Here is a 20,153-nt window from a genome sequence, read left to right on the forward strand (position 1 = left end):
GATATATGAATGAAGTTTGGGAGAGGAAACAGTTGTACAGGTAAAAGTGTGTACACAAAAATGAAAGCGGGGGCAGATAATTTGGTCCATACTGCAAATAACTGAGAGACGGATTTTCAAAGTTACATACCCAAACTTGTTTGTATAAATTTGCACGGGACCAGTTTATACACTCAAAAGATCTGATGTGCATGTGCATGGCCAGTTAGTTGCCTAAGTGGCTGTGTGTGAAGGCATCTACCTGCACGCACACATCAAATGTTTGCATGAAAATGTATGTGCATGTCTAGCTTTGAGAATCTGTTCAATATACTCTGGGTCTTGTGGGTACAGAAGGGCAGGAGACTACTCCTCTCTTGTACTTGGTTCACTGTATGATTAACTGCAGCCTAACTCTCTATTTTTTTTAAAAAAGAGAGCTCCCAAAGTAGCATTCAGCTGTAAGATAGACACTCAGCCCTACCTCTTAGACCACTTGCTGCTTAAGGAATAGAATACAAATGTAAGGTGAAGTTTCTTTCACATACTATATGTTAACAATACTTTGAGCGAAGTATGCAGATTTCATTGCTTTGGGACTTTTGGAAGCCTGGGTCCAATTAGCGTCTCTTTCTAAAGATAACTGGATAGGACAATGTATGCAAAACAGTCGAGGGCTCCTGGCTAACATGCAGACTTCTCACATTATTTCTCCTGCAGAGTATTAAAATTCTCCACCATTGCCCTGTCTCAGAAGTTCTTTAAAAAATAAAATTCCTTTAGCTAATGGATTTAGAGAGAGATTTGACAGAAAGCTTTAGACAGGTTTTTATAGAGAGAGAGAAAAAGAGAGAGAATTGCTCCTTAATAAATGACAGTAAATGCAACAGCTGTTTATCATTCTTCATTGTCATGCATGCCACACTGATTAGGCACTGCACTAAAGGTGAGGTAAAGCTTAAGTTTCATTTGAGCTCTCATGCCATTTAAGGCAAAAATCCCCAGAAAACTGCTAGCAGAACTGACACTTTATGCCCAGCAAAAACTGATTCAAAACCTTGAGTGTTACACTTATAGCTTTATGCTGTTTTTGTTTCATCCTCCTTCCAGTTTGTTTTGTTGTGCTATTGGTCTGTTTTTGGTTTGATAACTTAGAGCCAGATTCTGCCAGCCGTATTCTGGGTGAGTCACAGCTTGTCCCACTGGAGTCAGTGGCACTGTTCAGGGAGGGATGTATTATTCAGCATGCGTATGGATATCGGAATCTGGCTCACCCCCATGAACCCTGGGTGATAGAGATGGCAATTCCCTGCAGTATCTTTTGGAGGTATTACTGTATTAAGTTTGTGGGCCAGGGATTATATATAATTCCCTGGGGAAAGGTGACCACAACCCTCAAGGAACTAAGAGCAGTAGGGGGAGATTAGGCAAATTCATTCAGGTTGTAACATCTCCAGAGAGGTACCAGTACCTGGGGATGCTCACAAAAACTGGTTCAGACTAGATTCTTCACAAACCAACAGACAAAGAAAGGACTGACTCGGCCTGCTTTCTGATCCAGAAAACATACAGGATATTCTGTCCTAGGGGGGCCCCAATCCTTCCTGGGAAGGGCTGAAAGGACTTGACGTACTGAGGCCCTATAAGGCTGATGGGTCACTACAGGTAAGCTTTTAGCATGCATATAGGCCCTTTTATTGTTTCTGTATGTTTTCTTGGTAATGTTTTCACCTTAAGAATAAATGTGCTTGCTTATAAAGAGCCATGTGGTAACTCATAACTGCTAGCAACTGTGTTGTTCGTAGCCTTCAAAGAGAAATCAAAACGCAGATACTCGCCAGCTTCGGCAGTCTGACCTGCTAGGGATATCACAGTGTAGGCAGGGAATTGCGCAGTCTAGAAAAACCCCAGGAGGGAGAGAGACTCTGGTCTCTGCCCAAGAGAGGTGATGACTGAGGAGCTGGAAGCCTAGAGTGGATGCCCTTGATGGATCGCAAAGAGGAACTCAATGGACAACTGCACCTGTAAGTCAGTGGGAGTCTGAACAAGGCCCCTACTGCTAGGGATAGAGTATGGAGGGGAAAACAGGTGAGATGCGTTAAAAAGGAGAGGAGATGAGAGGAGGCTAGTCAGAGTAAAGGTTCTGAATTTTGTTCTCACTTTCTCATATCCTTTTCACCCCGTTCTAAGCCCACAAACTTAGAGCTGACTGGAGGGTAGCAACTGTGGTTTTTTGGGGCTCAGACTCGCTCAAGAGCCTGGTGGTTATGGCACAGGCCTGGGACGTGGGAGACCCAGGTTGAAGTTCCTGCTCTGCTTGGTTTAGTGCAGAGTTTTTCATCCCAGGCCAGATCATTTCAAATCAGGGACTTGAACCTGGGCCGCCCACATCATGTCCTAACCACCCAATGTAGGGGCTCTTGCTTTGTCCCTGACCCAAAAACTTCCCCAAGGAAAGTTTAGTGGAAACAGATAGATTCTGAGACATATTTTGACTTTGACACAACAGCATATTTTGCCAAATCAGCAAAAATGTTTCAACCAGCTCTGCACAAATTATGCAACTGTTCTGTGGCAGGGCAGCTGCTCATATGTGGCACGCAGCGGGTTGATTTTCTATTTGCCAACAATTGCACAGAGAATATAGTCTAGAACTATCCATCCTAATGCATGTGTTTGTCATAGTTTATTAGTGTAAGGCACCCATCTTCCAGTGGTATAGATTGTAGAAAGAGCCCTCTGAAGTCAGCATCTTTTATCAGGACATCAGCCTAGGAAATTACACCATAGTTAAAGTAGGAGGGGTCAATTGCACAGTACAGTGTGTGTTTTGTTACACTATATTGGCTTTTCATTTACATGGTAAAAGAGGATTGTTCATTAATGGGGCTCAGTTCACCTGAATTTCACCTCTGGGTGGCCCATGGAAGCCCCAGAAGCTTCAACAACTAAGCAGGCATGAAGGATAATCACTGAGTGGCAAATCTCCTCTCTCCAGCATCTGTAGAATTCTTGATTCAGCATTCCACAGTATCCCTTTCCCTGTGACTCCTCCCAAATGTATTACCCTATATGGTGGTTGGATTGTCCTGGGAGAACTCCTTTGAGTCTGCAGAACAGGACCACTTAGTGGGTTCATCTTTGCCACAGTGCTGTGTAATTCAATTAGGGTAATTATTCTGCCATCCAGTGGATTTTACCTCTCCTTAATGGGGTGGTTGGCATAATAACTCTCCAAGTTGCAAAGGTCTGGGCCTCTAACCCAAGGAAAACAAAGGGCCAATTTATCCAATCACTTCCTTAACAGTGATTTGAGGAGAAGATATTCTCCAACCGAGTCCAGGGAGCCGGGGAGCAAAGGCTGCAAGAGGGCATTTGTTTCTATTTATGACTCTGGCTGCCTGCAACCATGGTCTTTGAGGGTTTGTGTGGCTCAGAAAGGTGCAAATGTTCTGTGATGGGTCATTCGCTGAGATGCAGAAACTATACGTGTCTTACATTGTCAACTTGTGATGAGTTTTCAGGCTTTGTGATTAGGCCTTGAGTGTTCTCTAATGTATTTTGTTATTTTATTTAGTATTCAAAAGTTTAATCGAATCCAAACCTCTGCATTGGCAAATACCGAAACAAGGTTTCTTTGGAGAAATGCTAAAGATGTGTCATAATATTTGAAAAAAAAAAGTGAATGTTTTGCCAGCACCTGTAATTTAGGTAGTGGGAAAATGGATGAAGTATCTCTTACATCTAGTTGAGTTTGATGTGAAAGGCAGTCATTGCTTTTCAGATTTGGCTAAAAGTAGGAATTATCCTAAATGAATGGGTTGACGATATTTGAATGGCTTTAATTTAGGCAGCTATAAGACAGACATGCTTTAATTCTATGTATCAATAACAAATGTTCTGCATTTCCAAAGAACTTCTCTCATTTAACTGTGTTCTATACACTTGCCCAGCCCAGTAGACAGTTTAGTTTATTAAAGGCTTCATTGTGGTTACATCTAACATGGCCAAACAAGGGGGCCCTCTGGGCAGCCTCATTAGACTTGGATGGTAACTCTAAGCACGTAGGGGAGAGCAGGGGCTATGTGCCTGATGCCCCCACTCCTCCTGAGGAGCAGGTCGGTAAAGCCCTGGCTCCACCTTCACCTCAGCCCCTCATGCCCAGTAAGTTTTGCTGGCTGGTGAGTAAGAGGAGTGAGAAAGGGCAAGTACTAAAGGCTTCAGAACATTGGAGATGAAAACTCTTATGTCCACAAGAACTCAAACTCCCATCTGAACATCTTCTGTTGGCAGAAAACCCTCAGGGTTCCATTCCAATAGGCAGGCAAATTAGACATGCATTAGTTCCTCACCATTAAGGATTTCTATGTAGGTCAGCTGGAAGAGACAGAGGTACAATAAGATTGAGTCATTTGAACCTTGTAAAATGCTTGTGTGAAATGATTCTTGTTTACAGAGAGAAAGAGGAAGTTTGAACTTTACTCGTAAAGCCTCAAGATGTACTGTATATTAGGAACTCCATGCAGTTATCACTTGGAGACCTTTTTAGCTGTGCTAAGGATTCCTCATATAAGCTCCTGGAATCTTTGTTCCTTCTGTATATATTTGTAACTTTTATTTTAATTTCAACATAAAGTAAAACAATTTTAAACGTAGAAATTGTCTTCAATAGCCAAGTAATATCACCATCAACATATAGGTACTGCAGGGACACTCTTTTATATGACAGGTTTCAGAGTAGCAGCTGTGCTAGTCTGTATCCACAAAAATAACAGAAGTACTTGTGGCACCTTAGAGACTAAGTACTCCTGTTATTCTTTTATATGAAAAAATCAAGTTAGAAGCTAATTATAACTCTTCACATAACTTGAAAATGGGAATATATTATTAATAGCATTTACACTCACTTGGAAATGGAAAGATATTATTAATAGCATTTATACTGTCCATCCATGTAGTGCAAATCCTTTCTGTGATGAGAATCATTAAAGATCATAGGAGCCTGGTTTTCAACTGCTTTAAGCCTCGGAATAATGTTCCAGTTAGTGTCTACTTTATTTGGCTTGATGCCGACTCATTGCACTGCTCATGGATTTTCGCTCTGCTTTTGTTGACTAACAGTGAAATGATGTGTGTCATGACTCAGTGTTGCCTAAAGGATTCATCTGAACAAATCTCATTTTAGTGAATACACCTATTGTTCTAAGGGTGCATGTGTCCTAATCCAAGAGGCCTATTAACTAAAATCTTTGTGCCGGCATTACACTTGGATATAAAGCAGCTCAGCTTCTGTAAAGAAACTGAATACAGCCCATTGACCCATGGCTCATCCATGTGCTTCTGTAAAGCCCTGTGGATGGGTACTTCAGCTTTAGAAATGTGCTTCACACCGTACAAGAGCTACCGAAACCCAGCTTGAAGTTGTGCTTCATGAAGTACAAGTGCCTCCAAAAACCCTTCCTGTTTATGTGCAAAGGAAACCTTGGCAAATCGATTTAGATTGGCAGCGCAGTCGAGTTTCTTAGATCATGACTTAATCCTTCCTTGTGTAAACACTAAGCGTTCAACAGGAGAGGATAAGTGAGGGGTTGAGTGGGATGTGTGCTTGCCCTTTTTGGTATTTTTGATTTACAACACAATTCAATTTAGTAACACAACAATGGAAAGAAGGGAAAGAATTTTGTATTTATTTGTTTTTGTTTTCTTTTTTTAATACCTGGATGAATACAAAACAATGCGACTAGCTGGAACAGTAACTTTTGCAACTTTTGTGTTGGAAGCACCGGTGTAAATTGAGTCTAATGCGTTGTAGGTTTTTGCAGGAGGCCTGAATTCTGTTTCCTTTCCTGAGTTGAAATCCTGGCCCATTGAAGTCAAATGGCAAGACCTGACTTCAGTGGGACCAACTAGGATTTCAGCCATAATCTCTTGTCCCACCTGTCCAGTGCAGTGCAATTCACTCAGCTAACTGGGAGGGAATGAAAACCTCATTTTACTCAACATAAACCTCTGCGGTTGACTAAGAAACTGCTGATTACTTTTTAAGGGAATCCCTTTATCTGTTTGTGTGTAAGGGTGGGTGACTACAGTGCAAGGCCTTCAGCATGAGAAGTGTAAAAAAATTGAGAGCTCCCTAAGGCTGGAGAGAACACCTGAGGGGCTGAGAACGGGGGTGGGATTGGCGAGAAATGCACATTGACTCTATATTAGAAAAAATTATTTCCCAAATCAAACCATTGTCAAAACCTAATCGCTGAATCGCTTCACTGGCAACAGTGTTTCTTTAACCTTGAAAAATCTTCTATTCCACTAGGTTGGGGAAAGCAGATTTTTGTAGGCAAATAAAGTAGAAAGAGTTTTTCAATCATTATCAGACATCATTATTATTTATGTTACCGTAGTGCCTCGAGTCCCAACTGAGATCAGGACCCCATTGTGCAAGGCACTATACGCACACTTAGAGACAGCCCCGTCCTGAAGAGCTCATAGTCTAAAGACAATAGAACAAAAGGTAGGAGTGGAAAGAGGTGAAATAACTTGCCCAAAGTCACACAGCAGGTCAGTGTGACAGCAGTCAGAGCCAGAAATAGAACCTAGGTAGGTCTCCCAACTCCTACAGCAGGACATGCTGCCTTTCATGGTAAAGGCTACGAAGGTAGATTTTGTACATAGAGTAGTAAGTTTTAGAAATTGCTCCTGTTAACACTTGGTTGAAATGTCCACACAATGAGCTAGCATGAAAAAGGAATCCACTAACACTAAGGGATTGAAACGTAGATCTTTGTATTAAAGCAGCCTAATACGTTGTGTATTGCTCGCTGGGTGGAATAAGGATAGTTGAAACAAATACAGTGTCTGGTAAATAAACTCACTTCTGCATCAGGAGACTCTGTAGTAATAAGTGACTCAGCCCTCAAACTCCTACTCTGCTCTGACTGTCGCACAGAGTAAAAAATGACACGGTTCTGCTAACTAAGCTGACAGTTTTACATTTCTAGCTTTTCTATAATTAGTATTGATTCTAAACTCTCTCTGGTCCTATGACCCTTGTTAGTGTCCTTTTTCTCTTATTAAAGCAAGTCAACACCTGCTGCCCATTTCAAAATGTTTTTAATATACTTTGATTAGAGCTTGGAAGATTTTTGATCTGAGTAATTCTAAGACTGCAGCTTCAGCCTCCTCAGTTAGGACCATGGTACTTGGGAAGAAGCTATCTGAAGCCCGCATCACTGTTCAAGTAGGATTTTTAAAATAAATTCCCGTTCCTAATGTCTCTGCCAAAGGGTACAGATACCTTGTCCCTGGCAAACAATAAATTACTGGCAACTCGTGCTCATAAGGTGCTCCATTTATGGCCCCAAAAGCAGGAATTCCAGAAAGGGAGGGACCACAGGGGTGGAATCTGGTCTCTGAACTCTGGGCTGTATATATGGGTAAGAAATGTAGAACTGAGTATTTGGTGCTTATCGGGTTTTCTGCAACCAAGAGATAAAGTTCTTGCTGGAGGAGGGGCTCTGACTGACTCACCTGCCATTTTGTTGTATAGAATTGCTTCGCCAGCATAGTTTTCCTTTACAGAAGCTGTCAGCTGCCATCTTGAAGTTTCTTCTTTAGGGAAGTAGTGCCATTGACTGTTAATTTTGAGTTACAGTAGCATGTTGGAACACTAGGCATTCTTGCACCCACAGTATCTGCAAAATCCTACTCTAACCCCCCAAGTTGCTGTTTTGGGAGAGCACTGGTTCTGGGACAACTGATTGCACATTTTTCTTCCTGGTGTGTGGTGTGAAAAAATTGAAAGTTGATGTTTTGCCATGTATTTTGCAAATCATCGATATACCATAATAGACATTAAAGAAACAGAGAGGCAGGGTGCAACTCTTTGGGATACCAGTTTAAATAACCTCTTCAAGAGAGGAAAAACTCGTTCACTAGCTGGTAATAAATATAAGATGATCAGGCCTTGGCTGCTAATTTTATCAGTGCTGCAACACACTGAAATTCCTTCTGAACTGAACAAAGTAATAAACCTGCTGAAAGAATAGATTTACTGACATTTAAGGAAACTTCCCTGTTCTATTCTTTCATGAAAAATTGGGGATAAATAGTCACATAAATCTTGTGCCTTAGGAGATCATTGCAAGCAGAATATGTGATATGATGGCAACCTCTATCCTTTAGGACAGTGATACCCAAAACCAGGCTTGTAGGGACTTGATTTGATCTCCATGGGGGAGGCAGGACAGTCAGGGTGGAGGTGGAGGAAATAATCCCCTTTCCTGGGATTAACTGGGATTGTACTGAACAGCAACCTATGCTGAAGCAATTCTGACTAAACATTTTGACAATCTGAGGCCAACTGGGCCATTAGACAGTGTGTCCTTGTGAATAGAGTACTGGAGTGAGATTTAGGAGACCTGGCTTCTATTCCTGGCTCTGCCACTGACCTGTTGGGTAACTCTGGGGAAGTCATTGCACCATCCTATGCCTCAGTTTCCGCATCTGTAAAATGAAGGTAATTATTGATCTCCTTTGTAAAGCACTTTGAGAGCTACTGATGAAAAATGCTGTATAAGAGCTAGGTATTATTTATTAGTTGTGATGCTGAGAGTGTGACACAAGATCTTGCCACTTGTGCACAAGCTGTAAGAATGACTGAATTTACAGTGTGCTGTTTTTAGAACAGGGTGCGCAAAAATCCTACCTGAACAAGTCAAATTCTTTATGAATGAGTGGGTGTGACGCTCCCCTCTGGTGTTATCTGGACTGGTGATCTGCTAGGTCACTCCAATCCTTGACTCTGGGAGCCAGCCTTACCCTGCTCTGCTGTTAGAACCCCCACTCCTGGGCTGTTCACGCACAGCCTCTGGCATGTAAACTGCTCCTTGGATTGTGCAATCAAATGACACTAGCCAATATCTCTGGTCCCAGACACAACCCTAGGAACCTCCATCTTGCAGTGACCAGTTATGCCACTGGATGCTGCAAGCTTATATGAGTTTGTCAATTTAACAAAGAAATTGATATGTACCAGGCTTGTTATCCCAAGGAGAGTCTCTGACACGCTTCAAACCAAATGCACTGCTTCAGGTAGAATAAACAAACAGATTTATTAACTGCAAAGATAAATGTTAAGTGATTATAAGTCAAAGCATAACAAGTCAGATTTGGTCAAATGAAATAAAAACAAAACACATTCTAAGCTGATCTTAACGCTTTCAGTGCCCTTACAAACATAGATGCTTCTCACCACAGGCTGGCTGGTTGCCCTTCAGTCAGGCTCTCCCCTTTGATCAGTGCTTCAGTCGCTTGGTATGGTATCTGTAGATGTAGGTGGAAGAGAGAGGAAGAGCATGGCAAACGTCTCTCCCTTTTATCATGTCCTTTCTTCCCTCTTGGCTTTGCCCCCCACCCCCTTCAGAGTCAGATGAGCATTACCTCATCGTAGTCCCAAACTGACCAAAGGAAGGGCGGTGACTCACTCCAGAGTCCAACAGATCTTTGTTGTTGCCTAGGCCAGTATCCTTTGTTCCTCTGAGGCTGGGCTGGGTTTGTCCCATACATGCCCTGATGAGGTGTAAACTGCCCCTCTGCTTTTGGAGAGTTTTTGCCTGGGCTTGCTTTAAGCCATGAGGACACATTTTCAGCCTCATAACTATATATATGAAATTATAACCTATAACATTTCTATAACATTACTGTAACAATAATTACTATAACATTATTATAACAACAATGCTCAGTGCATCATGAGCCTTCCGAAGACGTTCAACATGACAAACTTTGCATTGGATACCACACAGTCATTTTATAAGGATGAACATGGGGGTGTAGGGTGTTCCCACGATGTACAGAACATCAGAGTGGGTTGTTCTAATATGGGACACACAACTTTGAGGGGTCTAGCACTCACTCTCTGTGCCTATTGACTCCAATGGGAGGACATACAAATGCTCAGCAGCTCTCCAGATTTAGTCTCTGAACAATATCAGAGGAATAAATACCAGGGAGGGAGAGGAATTATTTAAGCTCAGTACCAATGTGGACACAAGAATTAATGGATATAAACTGGCTATCAGGAAATTTAGACTTGAAATTAGATGAAGGTTTCTAACCATCAGAGGAGTGAAGTTCTGGAACAGCCTTCCAAGGGGAGAAGTGGGGGCAAAAGACATATCTGGCTTCAAGACTAAGCTTGATAAGTTTATGGAGGGGATGGTATAATGGGATAGCCTAATTTTGGCAATTAATTCGTCTTTGACTACTAGTGGTAAACATGCCCAATGGCCTGTGATGGGATGTTAGATGGGGTGGGATCTGAGTTACTACAGAGAATTCTTTCCTGGGTGTCTGGCTGCTGAGTCTTGCCTACATGCTCAGGGTTTAGCTGATCGCCATATTTGGGGTTGGGAAGGAATTTTCCTCCAGGGCAGATTTTAGAAGCCCTGGGTTTTTTTTGCCTTCCTCTGCAGCGTGGGACATGGGTCACTTGCTGGAAGGTTCTCTTCACCTTGAAGTCTTTAAACCATGATTTGAGGACTTCAGTGGCTCAGACACAGGTTTGATACAGGAGTGGGTGGGTGAGATTCTGTGGCCTGCATTTTGCAGGTCAGACTAGATGATCATAACGGTCCCTTCTGACCTTAAAGTCTATGATTCTATGAATATTAACCATTTACATCTTAACTTCCGAGGACTGCATTGTTTCATTTCACAATGACTAACATACCCCTTTGTTTTGTTTCTTTAAGACTCCCTGGCTCTGGAACACAAGGCAGTGCTGGAATGGATATCCATATCAGGTAAGTCATCCTGTTATATAGAAATAAATATACAAGCTCAGTGAGAAGTTGTTTTTACTATGCAAACCCCATGTTTTATGCAAATGTTGATTAGCTTTACCAGACTACCCAACAAACACCATTTCGCTCCCCCTATTGTCTGAGTCATGGAGGAGCAACATGAACGGCATCCTCAGAGAAGGAAATATACCCATCCCTCCTGTTGAGGACAAAGTATATCAGCGATAACTGGCAGAAAGACAGTATGTCTGGGGGACAAAAATCTCCCCTGAACCCTGAATGAAATGTACGCATGAATACCTCCTCGTATTCAAAGTGTGGGAAACCCAGCCTTGAAACCACTCCCCACTCGTGAGGTCCCAGAGCTCAGCCCGAGGCTGAACATTTACACAGCAATTTTACAACCTCACAGCCCAAGCCCCATGAACCCAAGTCAGCTGACCCAGGCCAGGTTCAAGTGTTTAATTGTTGTGTAGATGTGCTCAGAGAGCTAATAATACTTATCTACCACTCAGAGGTGTTGGGAGCATCAGTTAATCAATATCTATTAAATTTTAAACAATATTGTTAATTAGAGAGTTCATTAGAGAAAAATGTCATCGTGCATATGTGGTTAGGAGTTGGCATTGGCAACCATTTGGGAAAGTTCAGCTTAATGGATATGTATTTTTATGCAATACCAGTTGGCATTTATCTCATCACAAAAGTACCATACTTGCAAGATTACAGAAGAATGTAAGTAAGCATCAGGCTACAATTAGAGAGCCCTGGGGATTTCACAGCTGTTTGAGTGAGAGCAAAATTATGTTTGGAGCTAATTGCCAGTTTCAGAGCAACCATTTCCTTATGCCTCATCTGTCTTCTTAATGCTTTTAAACATAAATCCATTGTCATGATATATAGTAGTTTTTTAAAATCAGGTATCAACAATCACAAATAGCACCTAACGATGCAGGCTTCAAGACTTGCGGTAACTTGTGGTTGTGTTTTTGTTTTGCAGCATTTCTACACATCTAAATTCCAAATTTTCAGAAAGCCTCCAAACAGTCATCTGTTTAGCCCCAAATGTTGTTTTTCATCATTACTTGTGTAACAGCAGTACTCAAAACCCCGAGCAAGGATCAGGCGCCCATTGTTCTAGACGTACAAACCCATAAGTAGGGTTGCCAACATTGTATTTCAAAAATAAGGGACTGTTTTCTTAGCACTCCCGCCCCACTCCTCCTCCCGAGAGTAGTAGTAGTATTCTCATAAGCAGTATTCACATACTTCGCCAGGGTATTTCTTGCTGCTCTTTGCAGCACTTAGCAACTCTCAATCTTGTTGTACAGAGATGAAAAAATCAGGAATGTCCCTTGTAATAAGGGGCCCTGCCCATAAGTGATCATTAGTACCCAAAAGTCTAAGAGAAACTAGTTTAAGAGTTTGCAATCTGAGAAGTCTAAAATGTCAAGACATGTTTGTAAACTGCATATTACATACATAAGAAAATCTGCTTTTGAAGAAAGAATCAGTATGATTGGCTAATGAGCGTGAATATTTGCTAAGCTTATGATCAGGACGGTGAGGTTGCCCTTTGTTACTGAGAAAATGAGTTGTACCCTTTGAATACTAGTAGAGACCTATGAGATTCTATAGAGACAAGTGCAGACAAAGAGAAGGTCCAGTGCCAGAGAATGAGTTTTGATAGAAATCAAAAAATAAAAACTGTCATTGTCCAGGAGAAAAAATATGTGTTGGGCTCAAATCAAGATTGTGTTTGCGGGGGTTTTGTTTGTTTTGTTTGTTTTCTAAATGGATAAAAGTTCTAATCATGCTGTGACTCACATGAATTATTCAACATGGCATTCCAGAAATCCAACAGAACTCTATATAGGTATAGACAAGTGGGTGATTCTGCATTCACTAGGTTTGCTAACGCCCAAATCCTCACTTTATGCACTATTGAAGTTAAGGATCAGGAACTAACATTGGAACTGATCAAGTTCTCTGCTTTTGTTGTGCATGTGTTATGAGATGAAAACGGGCACATCCTCACAGTGTGGGGGTTCCCGCCGCCCCAATTATCTTGATTCCTAGGTTTAGAAAAACGTATCAATAGAGAACAACCAACAATCCTAAAAATTCTTCTAATACAAATTTTCCTTGTAAATTCTTTGGGGATTTTGACTGTAATACTAACTTCCTTTTTAGTTCATATACTAGAATTAAGTTTTTTAAACTGCTGCTAATCAACCCCCTTACTGGCAGTGTCAGCAGAGCAGACAAGGACTGAATGGGCCAGAGAAAATGAACTACCCTTTATCACTTATAGATTGGTCCTTCATTGGTGAGGAAACTGGGGAGAGCTTACCATCCAACTCTCCATGCCTTTGGATTCTAGGATTATCAACCAGGTGCCTTTTACCAGCATTACATTAAAAACTAAGCAAATAAATAAAAAGCTGGAAAAGATTGTTTTAAAATGGGCAAGCAGACCTGGTGGTGGCAACAATTGAGTTCTTTGCATTGTCTGATTGACATAGTTGAAACTTTAAAAAAAAACAACACAGTAAATGTGAGCAATTTTAAAAATGTTTATTGTATTTTACAAAGCAGGAAAAACAATTATCCCAGAGCATTGGCTGGGCACCTAAGGAAGGTTTTCTAAATATTAAGAAATACATGAAAATAAAGATTTATTGACATGAAAAGATTGTAAAAGAAGAAATCTGTTAGTGTTATAGAATAGAAATGATCAAAACTACACATGTAGGACAGATTTTGCCCTGCTCTGCAACAACTTTGGGTGGTCCTCCAATGCAAAGCTGGTCTAAACCTGGTGACTCGGGCATAAAAATGCAGTAACATCTATCCCAGAACTCCTCCCTATCATTGATGTAGGGGACATGATGAGCAGGAAATGGGCATGGCTGAATGTAACTTAGAGTAGCCCTCAGTCTGCTCTAATTTATGTCTGGGACCAGACTTAAAGCCCCTTTACACTTCTGCCCTTCTCAGCTGTGTCAAGCACTCCTTGGCTGCAGGTAAGGATATGGGCCCTGTTTTTTTCTGTGTTGTAGGCCAAAGGGGTATGAATGGATTTAATCTATACAGATTGCTTCCTGTCCTCCAAAAGACTGCATGTTCATAGGTCATTTTTAGACCCCCTTAAGAATAAATTACATCATTTCATCATGGTGATGTTGACAGCACTACTTTCATCCCACCCTGGTGCCAACACACAGAGGTAAGTAAGACTGTTTACTGGAGCCATTTCTTCCCAGTTCACTGTGCATCTGCAGCTTTTGGTATGCTCTAAATTGGTTGCAGCTGATTTGGAAACCAACAGGAGACAATTGTATAATCAAACATTCCTTTGCTACATATGAGAGAAGTGTTGTGTTCAAAATGGTCCAGAAACATTTCTGCTCCAGGTACCTAAAGAACTAGGGCCTGGCTTATTGGCATTGCAGGGAAAGGGTATAGCTCCGTTCTCAGGATCTAAACATAAGAGGAGAAGTGTCCGAGATAGGAAGATTACGCCGTAGCCAGGCTGCAATTTCCCCTCTCTTTGTGGAGTTTAGTGTTTATAAAGCGAATTACTTTCTCAACCTTTTTAAACCTTCCTCTTTCAGCCGCTGATGCCTGACCTTCATTACTACTACATAGTCGAGTTGTCATTCTATTGGTCCTTAATGTTTTCTCAGTTCACTGACGTCAAAAGAAAGGTAAGAACAATCAGTGTAAAAACGTGTCAAGGGCTGTAAACACACACTTTCCTTGACTCTTGGGTAGCATGCAACCCTGTCGCTATGTAGTGTGCTAGACACGTTAGTTCCATTTGCAAGCTATTGTAGATGTTCACTTTGTGATACTGATGTTAAAGTGGGCACATCATTCTGTTCTTGGGCAGTGGGATGTGCCGTTTTCTGCACCTTGTTGAAGCAGCCCACAGTAATCTAATATTCAGTAGCAAAGGGCACAATGTCAATTGATAATCTGCTGTTCTCACATCAGAAATTGTGTTGTCTCTTGAGGATCAGCGAACTGTGTTGTACTCCCTTGACATGATGTGATAAGAGCATCTGTCAGAGCTGTGAATTTACTAGACCATCTGTGATAAGATTCATGAGAACTTGAGTTCATCCCCCTGTAAAGACAAGATGAAGTCATATAAATGTATCTGATATTAAATTAATACTATAGTATCAATCTTTCCTTTACAGATGAAAACCATAAGAAGCTTCAGATCTTTTGTATATAGCTATAACTAACCATATGTGCAAAACAACACCCAGTGTCTTTTATTTTCTGTGTAATGGGGGGAAAATGAAATTTTGAAGTTAGAAAACTGTATAGACTGTGAAATAAATCCATTCCCAATGTGTCCATCTTTAAGTCATCATCTGGGAACTTGCCTGTTATACAAAGCAGGTGGGCTTTTAACCAGAAACCTATAAATTTGCAGAACCACATTGTCCGTGCTGGCTGTCCATATGAGAACACTATTGAACAGTGCCAATGGCAGCCTGCTCCATTTTGTTTTCCCTTCTTCCTCCTTCAGCAGGCAGCAAGAATTGCACAATGATAATCCATAACAAAACCAAAAAGAACAACAATAAAAATCCTGCACTGTATTCTACAGTAATGGTCTAAAACACAATGTTAATGCTGTGCTTCGGATTGTTGTAACGTGTTAAAGTTGCATAGGATAGAATTTATTTTTGTTTCTTTTCTTTAAAAGAATAAGGAAATTACATTTAAAAAAAACGTTCAAAGAACTTTATTTAGGTTGCAAAGTCAAGCACTGAAAAGTAACGAAATGTCTGTATTAAGGTTGCCCATCCCCCTTTTGACACAGTCTTTAATTAAATGATTGCAGCCTAACTCATAATTATAAAAGAAAATTGTTTAATAGGGTAGTTAATCCCCCTGTTTAATGGGGCAGTTAATTCTAACAAGACCATATTTCTGGGAAACAAAGTGGAGAATAAAGAGTGTCCTCAAGAAAATGAATCCTCCCCCTGGAACCACAGTGTACTGCTGGGAATCTTGATCTGTTTGTTTCAGCAAGGAAAATACTCCCTTTCCAGCATCTGCAAAGTTTCTCTCCAGAAGCAGGAGGCCCAAGGAAATGTCAGAGAATCTCAAATCTTTATTAGATGATACAGTGTAACAGAACAGTTGACACAGATATATCAGTCTGTTTGCTCCAAGTGCCCAATCTGCTTACGGTCGCTACATATGCAATCAGTCACTGGCTTGAAATCAATACAACTTTACTCATCCTGCAACAGAGGTGTAGAGAAACATGGCTCAGCAGAGGGGTCTCACAGCGGAGAAGAATTCAATCCAAATACGATGTGTAAGCAGCAGTAGCAGGCAAGACACAACCATTTGCAAATATGAAAATCAATATCAAATCTCTGCAGCAATGTGACAGTATCATTCAGGTTATTCCTGCAGACATGTCATTATATCGATGCAGTCCCACTGCATGTATTTAGCCTTATGTGCTGCTCAGTTATATCTTTATTCCACCTTCTCTGTGCACCTCTGCGGGGGAGGAGTGTCGTAATTGCAAAACTATGGAATGCTGACATGGGTGTATTTTTTTAAATGCCTACTAACATCTTTGATTATATAAAAAGTGGGAAAGTACTGAACAGTATCTAACAGTGTTAAAATGCAGCTCTCAAAAGGTCCATTGTGATGTTACAAAACTTTCCTAATTTGAAACCTCTTGGGGGCAAATAAAGTGACTCAGCCCTGGTCTACACTACGAGTTTAGGTCGAATTTAGCAGCGTTAGATCGATTTAACCCTGCACCGGTCCGCACGATGAAGCCATTTTTGTCGACTTAAAGGGCTCTTAAAATCAATTTCTGTACTCGTCCCCAACGAGGGGATTAGCGCTGAAATCAACATTGCCGGGTTGAATTTGGGGTAGTGAGGATGCAATTCAATGGTATTGGCCTCTGGGAGCTATCCCAGAGTGCTCCATTGTGACCGCTCTGGACAGCGCTTTCAACTCAGATGCATTGGCCAGGTACACAGCAAAAGCCCCGGGAACTTTTGAATTTCATTTCCTTTTTCGCCAGCGTGGTGAGCTCATCAGCACAGGTGACCATGCAGTCCCAGAATAGCAAAAGAGCTCCAGCATGGACCGAACGGGAGGTACTGGATCTGATTGCTGTCTGGGGAGATGAATTCGTGCTATCAGAACTCCGTTCCAAAAGATGAAATGCCAAAATATTTGAAAAAAATCTCCAAGGGCATGATGGACAGAGGCTACCCAGGGACCTGCAGCAGTGCCACGTGAAAATTAAAGAGCTCAGGCAAGCCTACCAAAAAGGCAAACGGCTGCTCCAGGTCAGAGCCCCAGACATGCCGCTTCTATGATGAGCTGCATGCAACTCTAGGGGGGACCTCTACCACTACCCTACCCCTGTCTGTGAACACCTGCAAGGGGGGAGTCTCATGAAACAGGGATGAGAATTTGGGGGACGAGGAATATGAAGATGTGGTGGAGGATGAGGATAGCACACAGCACGCAAGCGGAGAAACCATACTCCCCGACAGCCAGGAACTGTATCACCCTGGAGCCAATACCCTCCCAACCCTCCCAAGGTGGGCTCACAGACCATGAAGCCGTAGAAGGCACCTCTGGTGAGTGTAGCTTTGTAAATATAATGCATGGTTTAAAAGCAAGCATGTTTAATTATTAATTTGCCCTGAAGACTTGGGATACATTCGCGGCCAGTACAGCCCCTCCTTTTAAATGGCCAACCCAACGGGTGCTTGGTACGGGAAAGGAGGGCGCTGCTGTTTGAAGCCATGTTATGAAGGTTGAAGAAGCTGAAAGGCTGTGGCTTACCATGGCTGCCTGCAAGCCGAATTCTGTTGCCCAGCCCAGAGTGTGTGATCTCTCACACCAAACCGGCAGGCCCTCAATATAAGAGGGCCAAAAGCACATGCGCCATGTAATGTTAACAGTTTGGTTCACTGTGAAACAGTCTACCCTTTGTTCTCTAAAATGTGTCTTTTTAAATACTGCTCTCCCTTTTTTCTTCCCGCAGCTGCAAATGTTTCAACGCTCTCCCATCATCTCCGTCCCAGAGTTTAGTGCAGATAAGAAGGCGAAAAAAATGCACTCATGATGAAATGTTCTCTGAGCTCATGCAGTCCTCCTGCACTGAAAGAGCTCAGCAGAATGTGTGGAGGCAAACACTGTCAGAGTCCAGGAAAGCAGAAAATGAATGCGAGGACAGTAGAGACGAGATGAGAGGTGGCGGGAGCAAGAAGAGAGGTGTGGGGAGCAAGATGAGACATGGCGGCAGCGTCATGAGAGGAGGAAGGATGCAGTGCTGAGCTACTGAGGGATCAAACTGCCCCTGTGTAACTGCCCACCCTCCTCCCCAAGTTCCATAGCTTCCTCACCCAGATGCCCAAGAACCTGGGGGGCGGGGGCGCTCCGGGCACCCAACCACTCCACCCCAGAGGACTGCCCAAGCAACAGAAGCCTGGCATTCAGTAAGTTTTGAAGTGCAGTGTGGCCTTGTCCTACCCTCCTCCCTTCATCCACCACCCTACCCAGTGCTTCCCTCCTCCCCCACCCCTCCTGGGCTACCTTGGCAGTTATCCCCCTATTCATGTGATTAATTAAAAAAGAATGCAAGATTTTGAAACAATAATGACTTCATTGCCTCTGCAAGCAGTGAGTGAAGGGGGGAGGGCAATTGGCTTACAGGGAACTAGAGTGAACCAAGGGGGCAGGTTTTCATCAAGGAGAAACAAACAGAACTTTCACACCATAGTCTGGCCAGTCATGAAACTGGTTTTCAAAGCTTCTCTGATGCGCAGCACACCCTCATGTGCTCTTCTAATCGCCCTGGTGTCTGGCTGCACGTAATCAGCAGCCAGGCAATTTGCCTCAACTTCCCACCCCACCATAAATGTCTCCCCCTTACTCTCACAGAGATTGTGGAGCACACAGCAAGCAGTAATAACAATGGGAATATTGGTTTCGCTGAGGTCTAACTTGCCAGGGCCCGTGCTTTGAGAGAAGTCTGTGTCCATGTCCTCATCACTATCGTGATCGCGCTGTCGTCACCTCCTCGCCTGCTTTTGCAGATTCTGGTTCTGAACATACTGCAGGATAATGCGTGAGATGTTTACAATGCTCACAGCAGCAGTGGTGAGCTGAGCGGGCTCCATGCTTGCCGTGGTATGGTGTCTGCAGGAGAGCAGAGTTGCAGCGGAAGTGGTGGATGACGACAGATGCCACAAGAATAGATATTTACACCGAACGACGAGAGGACCTGTGAGGTGGATTCATGGCATCAGGAGAGCAAGAGAGCAGAATTGCAGCGGAATCGGTGGAGGATGACGATTAGCACTGCGCACATTTCCCAAGGAAGAATACACATTCCCAGGAGCCCATGACAGACAACATGGAGAAATTTGCTATCGAGACATGAGCCGGAGAGCAGAGTTACACTGGAAGCGGTGGATGATGATGGGATGGCACGAGAATAGATATTTATAAAAAACGATGAGAGGACCTGTGAGGTGGATTCATGGCACCAGGAGAGCAGAGTTGCAGCGGAAGCGGTGGTTGGATTATGACGGTTAGCAGTCCGCTGAAAGCAGTATGGTGTCTGCACGGAAAAAAGGCACAAAATGATTGTCTGCCTTTGCTTTTACGGAGGGAGGGGCGACTGACGACATATCCAAAACCACCCACGACAACCCAGAATTCCAATACGGGAACAGTGGGATAGCTACCCACAATGCAGTGCTCTGAAAGTCGATACTAGCCATGGTACTGTGGACGCACTCCACCGACTTAATGCACTTAGTGGGGACACACAAAATCGACTGTATAAAATCACTTCCTAAAAATCAACTTCTATAAATTGGACCTAATTTCTTAGGGTAGACATACCCTCAGAGAGTTGTCACATTTGATCAGACAGATAGATATTTGCATACACAGATTGACTGGCTGAGCATCTAACCTCTCAATTACTGCTTGCTGTTTTGGATTCTGTGCCCGGAAACAGGGTCCATTCCTGAAGTTCTCACTCTAGGCCAAAACCTGCCCATAGCACAAAAGCCAGGTCTCTCCTGAGGGGTCAGGTTGAGATCTAGCTTCTCATGCTCCAGGCTACAGAGAACTAGCGGAGCTGCTCCCCTCTGGGCACATCCATTCTCTGGCCCACACTGTTGCATGGAGAGAGTCTCAGAGGGAGGCAGAATTTTCCCCCATGCAGCCTTCTTGCACCTGGAACTGCCTTATGGAGTGGAATGCTGTGAGTGGTTCTGCTTTCTGTTGATTGTACAATTTACCTCTATGGGTCCCATTCATTTGAAGTCAGTGAAAAAAGTT

The 20,153-nt window shown here is 42.7% G+C and overlaps 1 protein-coding gene across 3 annotated transcripts in view; it reads left to right on the forward strand.

Moving 5' to 3' along the window:
- CERS6 (ceramide synthase 6) overlaps positions 1 to 20,153 on the forward strand; it is a 235,840-nt gene that overhangs the window by 153,263 nt on the left and 62,424 nt on the right. For all 3 annotated transcript variants that reach the window (XM_045032350.1, XR_006582637.1, XR_006582638.1), the window contains exons 5-6: positions 10,731 to 10,781; positions 14,399 to 14,491. In XM_045032350.1, coding sequence (XP_044888285.1) covers positions 10,731 to 10,781; positions 14,399 to 14,491 — 144 coding nt within the window. The remainder of the gene's footprint in view (positions 1 to 10,730; positions 10,782 to 14,398; positions 14,492 to 20,153) is intronic.

This window comes from Mauremys mutica, chromosome 10 (genome assembly GCF_020497125.1).
Source record: "Mauremys mutica isolate MM-2020 ecotype Southern chromosome 10, ASM2049712v1, whole genome shotgun sequence".
In the NCBI taxonomy this organism is placed as follows: Eukaryota; Metazoa; Chordata; order Testudines; family Geoemydidae; genus Mauremys; species Mauremys mutica.